Below are 5,167 nucleotides of genomic sequence, written 5' to 3'. Positions count from 1 at the left end.
AGTGGTTAAAAATTTGATTTTGTGTTTTGACCCCTTCACTCAAAATTTAAGAACAGTGTAGACAACATGACTGTAGCAGTTTGGAATACACAAACACATTGAAGTTTACGAAATCACAAAACAAATTAAAAATGTATCTAATAAATCAACTATTTGATCCATTTTTTTTTTTGTGAAAAGTAACACAAATAAAAATGTAAGATAAATCAACTATTCGATCCATTATTTTAAGTGTGCTATTTTTAATTAATTAAAAATATATAATTGGCGACTAGAGATAAAAGAAATAGACTTTATACTGTTCGAATTATTTCGGTTCTTTACATACAGCTAATGATACAACTTGTTATGAATTTTATAACATAACAATGCATTCTGATTGGTTCCTTTATATACTTGTGATTTAAAGAATTTTAAGTTTTTCATTCTGCCGTCGATAGCCGAAAACTAATGTTGTGTTTTCCGTTGAAAGTTCATCCTGTGAGGCATGGCAACTACTTTTGATTTATTTGAGCTGTGAAACTTTTGTATCTTTATTTTTCGTAAGTACTTTTTTGGTGTTTAATTTTCTTTTTCTTTTTGTCTTTTAAATTTTTTATCAAGTCATTTGTTGCAAAAAAAATAATTACTTTTTCAAGTTGCCCTGTCTTACACAGGAGGCTTACCATGCCTGTAACCCGAAATAAAGCTAGAAAAAATTATAAACTATTAAGTGAATTTGGTTTTGATCAGGACGTTCTCGATGTTTCGGACCCTACTTCTGACATTTTTGATCATGAGACTTCACCTGATGAAGTGGATAGGTTGGAACATAGGATCCACAATTTAGAGTTAAGCATTTCCGAAAAAGAAAGGAAACTTGAAAAATCCGATTTTGAAAAACAGGGGGCTATCCCAAAAACTCGTTTGAAAAATGGGGAGTCGAGTAAACTTATTGATCCGGTCAAGGAGAAAGGTGTAGTTGAGAAGTCGAACAATCCGCACAAGCCACAGTCGAGTGCTCCTAAAGTGAAATCAACTGAAATAGCCGGTAAAAAGACCAAATCAGCGAAAAGAAAAGACACCAGCGACTCCAAAAGTGTTAAAAGGAAGGGTGAGATCAATTTAGACAAATTAAGAAAAAAGAAAGTGTTGACTAAATTAGTAGAGAAACAATTATCAGATATTTTAAAAAAGAATAATTTAATAGATTTAGTTGATTCTAGTGAAAGTCCTCATGGTAGTTCTACTAGTGAGCATGATTTTTCTTCGCATTTACGCAAACGTAAAAACAAATCTTTGAAAAAGAAGAGTTCAAAAGTTCCTTTACAATATTCTGATTCCGATTCGGACGACAGTATTCATGTCCCGAAGGTTAAATCGGCTAAGGCCAAAAAGTTTAAAAAGTCGGGTAGCTCCAGGGTGACAAAACACAAGTCAAGAGTAATATCAGAGTCATCTGATAGTTCTGACTATGATTCATTCGAGTCTAGTACTGATGATGATACTTCAAGTACATCAGGTACAGATTCGTCCTGTAAAAAGAAATCACTTAAAAAGCGAAAGGTTAAATCGGGTATGGTTGCTAAAGCAAGCGATGACGTGCAGAATCCACAAACTTGGCCCCATACTACACTTCAGTACGAATATATAAATAAATCTGTTTCATTTCAAGATTTAGATTTAAAGCTGTTTGTTGCAGGGGAATTAGAAATAATTGGATCAAGTAAAATTAAAGCTATCGAGAGAAATACTCGATTGTCCCTTTTGAAGAAAATTGTATATTACAGTTCCATTTATCAGTGGAAATCTTTACTTGACTTCTATGCTGCCTTTTTGAGACAAATTGAAACGGGTGCTAAAACCTGGAAAGATACTCCTGATAATTTGGAAGTTCCTCTTTTGTCTAAATATGTCAAACAAGAGTTCGATAAGAAGCATTCTTTTGGGGCTAAAAAAGAGACCAAGACACATACTTTATGGTATTGTTCGTTATTTCAGAAAAATAAATGTTCAAAAACATCACCGCATAAAATTCTGATTAGAGGTGTTGAACGTGAGGTTAATCATTTTTGTGCCACTTGTTATAGATTAGACAAACTTAAAAGTCATCATCCTGAATGTTCGTCTGCATGTCCTCATCATAATGAATGACTAAATCAACATGTTCAGTTACTTGATTTTCAAAAGACATTATGGGGTTCTAGACATTCACTTAAATGCAGTCTTTGTTGTAACAGTTATTTGGGTTTAGATGATATGCAAAATTTTGTATCTATTCATAACATTGTTAAAAAATCTGGATTGTACAATTTTCAGGGTTGTAAAATTCCAATTTACTCTAAAATCAATATTTTTTTTTTAAGAAGTTTGTTACAGAATTACAGTGACGCTCAGGTTTGTGACTTCTTAGAGTATGGATGGCCGGTGGGTCACGATGGGAGCCCGTTCAGGTCATCTTTTTCCCGTAATCATTCGGGGGCTACTGATTTTCCAGATGATATTGCCAAATATTTGAAAAAAGAAAGTTCTTATAAAGCAATTGTTGGACCATTTAAGGCAAATCCGTTCAGCTGTCCTTCAGCTTTATCTCCTTTAAATTCCGTTCCTAAAAAGGATTCAACAGAACGCAGAGTTATTGTTGATTTGAGCTTTCCAGAGGGCGAGGCGGTTAATTCTGGTATTTTCAAAGATCGTTATTTAGGCGATGAAATTTCAGTTTCGTATCCCACGGTTGATAATTTTATTATGTTAATTAAGAGTAAAGGTCAAGGTTGCAGAATGTTTAAGAGGGACCTGAAACGGGCTTATAGACAATTAGTCGTTGACCCCGGTGACATCCATCTCTTAGGTTACAAATGGAGAGGACACTTGTATTACGATCGTGTATTAACAATGGGGTTGAGATCTGCTGCATATATATGTATGCGAACAACAAATGCTATTGCATTTATATGTCAAAACATGGGTATAGATATTTTGAACTATTTAGATGATTTGGCTGGATGTGATATTCCTTCCAGCAGTGATGATGCTTATGCTAAATTGGGTCTTATTTTACAGAATTGTGGCATTGAAGAATCAATTGAGAAGGCTTGTCCGCCTACTACTAAAATGATGTTTATTGGCATTTTATTTGATTCTGAGAACATGACAATTTCTATTGACACTCAAAGATTGTCAGAGATTCTGCAGTTAGTTTCTAATTGGCTCTGTAGCACAAATTGTACAAAGAGAGAATTACAATCATTGCTGGGAAAATTAAATTTTGTATCTCAATGTGTGCGCTCTGGCCGAATTTTTGTGTCAAGGCTGTTAAATTGGTTAAGAGATTTTCCTGATAATGTGAAAATAGTAATTCCAACTGATTTTAAACGTGATTTATTCTGGTGGCAGGAATTTTTGCCTAGTTATAATGGGATTTCTATGATTTTATCTGATGAATTCTCAAACCCTGATCAATTGTTTTCTGTTGATGCATGTTTGACAGGATGTGGCGGATGGATGGACGGAAGATACTTTCACTGTTCATTTCCAGAGTTTATTTTAGATCAAAACTTGCATATAAATTTATTAGAGATGTTGACGATTGTAGTAGCCTTGAAATTATGGGGAAAACATTTCACAAATTTAAAGGTGATTATTTATTGCGATAATATGGTATCAGTACGTGTTTTGAATACAGGCGCCACCAGAAATGAGTTCCTGCAGTCGTGTTTGAGGGAAGTTTGTTGGATTGCAGCTGTAAATAATTTTGAGTTAAAAGCTAAACATATTTCAGGTTGCGATAACCGTTTACCAGATCTTTTGTCTAGATGGAATTTAGATTATAAATTTCAGTTAGACTTTTACGAGAGGACAAAAGGCATGTCCCTATTTAGAGATTTGATTTCTAAAGAATTGTTTCAGTTTGAACATATTTGGTAATTGTTTATTCGTGTTTTTGTAGATTTGCAAGTGCTAAGACGAGATATGTTTGTGACTAGGATTTCGGCTTTCGCGAAAGGTACTTTGGTTAATTTTAAAACGCAGTGGAGAGCTTATTTATTGTTTTGTAATTACTTTTATTTAGAACCGTTTGATATTGATTCTGAATTATTATGCACTTATTCCGAGTTTCTCAGTAGAAGTTTCAGATCAGCTCAATCTATTCGCAATTATTTAAACGGAGTTAAAGTTCTTTTCCTGTTGTTAGGATTACATGTGGATGTTTTTTCGTCTTACGAATTGAAGTTGACTATGAAAGGGTTAGATAGGAAATTAAAACATTTACCTAAACAGGCATTTCCTATTACTTTAGAAATTTTAGGAAAAATTCGTGAACATTTGAATTTGAATACGCCGCTAGATGCGACATATTGGTGTTTATTTCTTTTTGCTTTATTACTTTTAAGCAGGAAGTCTAATTTAGTTCCAGTATCAACCAAGAAATTTGACAAAAATAAACAGCTGTGCAGAGGTGATGTTACAGTCTTTCCGTCTCTTATAATAGTTGCATTCAAATGGACAAAAACAATTCAGTTGGGTAATCGTATTTTAAGGATACCTTTGCTTGCATATCCTCTATCTAAATTTTGCCCAGTAAATGCATATAAAAGGATGTGTTCTTTAAATCCTTGCACGTCAGATGATGCCGCTTTTTCTTATAAAAAAAAGGGGAAATGCATACCAATTACTTATAACCAGTTTCAGAATAAACTGAGAGAATTACTTTGTAAAATTGGATTAAATCCAAATTTATTTTCTTCCCATAGTTTCCGAAGAGGTGGAGCAACGTTGGCATCGAAAGCAGGGGTTTCTCCTAGTTCTATTCAATTGATGGGTGATTGGAAAAGCAATTGCTATACTAAATATATTGTCAGTTCTTTGTCTGATAAAATCAATGTAGCGGAACAAATTAAAGACTTTGTTTTAAAATAAATTTTGCTCTTTATAGATTTTAGGTCTACTCTGGTGTGCGATTCCATAGCCAAGCATGTTAAAACAATTAGAAGGTGTCACTTGCAAGCCTTTCCTGGAGCAAATATTTGGGATATGATCAATTTGCTTAATTGTGGAACAATTCAGGTAAATTATGATATAATTCTGATGCATGTAGGAACCAACAATGTTGGTACCTATGAGATTGCTGATTTTGATATAGGCTATAATGTGCTTATCTCTACAATTGAGAAATTAGTTAAGCCAC

General features: G+C 33.6%; 1 protein-coding gene across 1 annotated transcript; it reads left to right on the top strand.

Annotated features, from left to right (window-relative positions):
* The first annotated feature begins 239 nt into the window (after nucleotides 1–239).
* On the top strand, nucleotides 240–4,905 carry LOC139526923 (uncharacterized). Its single transcript, XM_071322100.1, has 2 exons — nucleotides 240–1,093; nucleotides 3,929–4,905. The coding sequence occupies exons 1-2, from the start codon at nucleotides 667–669 to the stop codon at nucleotides 4,897–4,899; spliced, it is 1,398 nt and encodes a 465-aa protein (XP_071178201.1). The 5' UTR covers nucleotides 240–666; the 3' UTR covers nucleotides 4,900–4,905.
* Nucleotides 4,906–5,167: the final 262 nt, after the last annotated feature.

The sequence above is a fragment of the Mytilus edulis genome, chromosome 6 (genome assembly GCF_963676685.1).
Source record: "Mytilus edulis chromosome 6, xbMytEdul2.2, whole genome shotgun sequence".
Classification (NCBI taxonomy): Eukaryota; Metazoa; Mollusca; class Bivalvia; order Mytilida; family Mytilidae; genus Mytilus; species Mytilus edulis.
The sequence above is the reverse complement of the archived record's forward strand: the minus strand, read 5'-3'. Positions and strand labels throughout refer to the sequence as shown.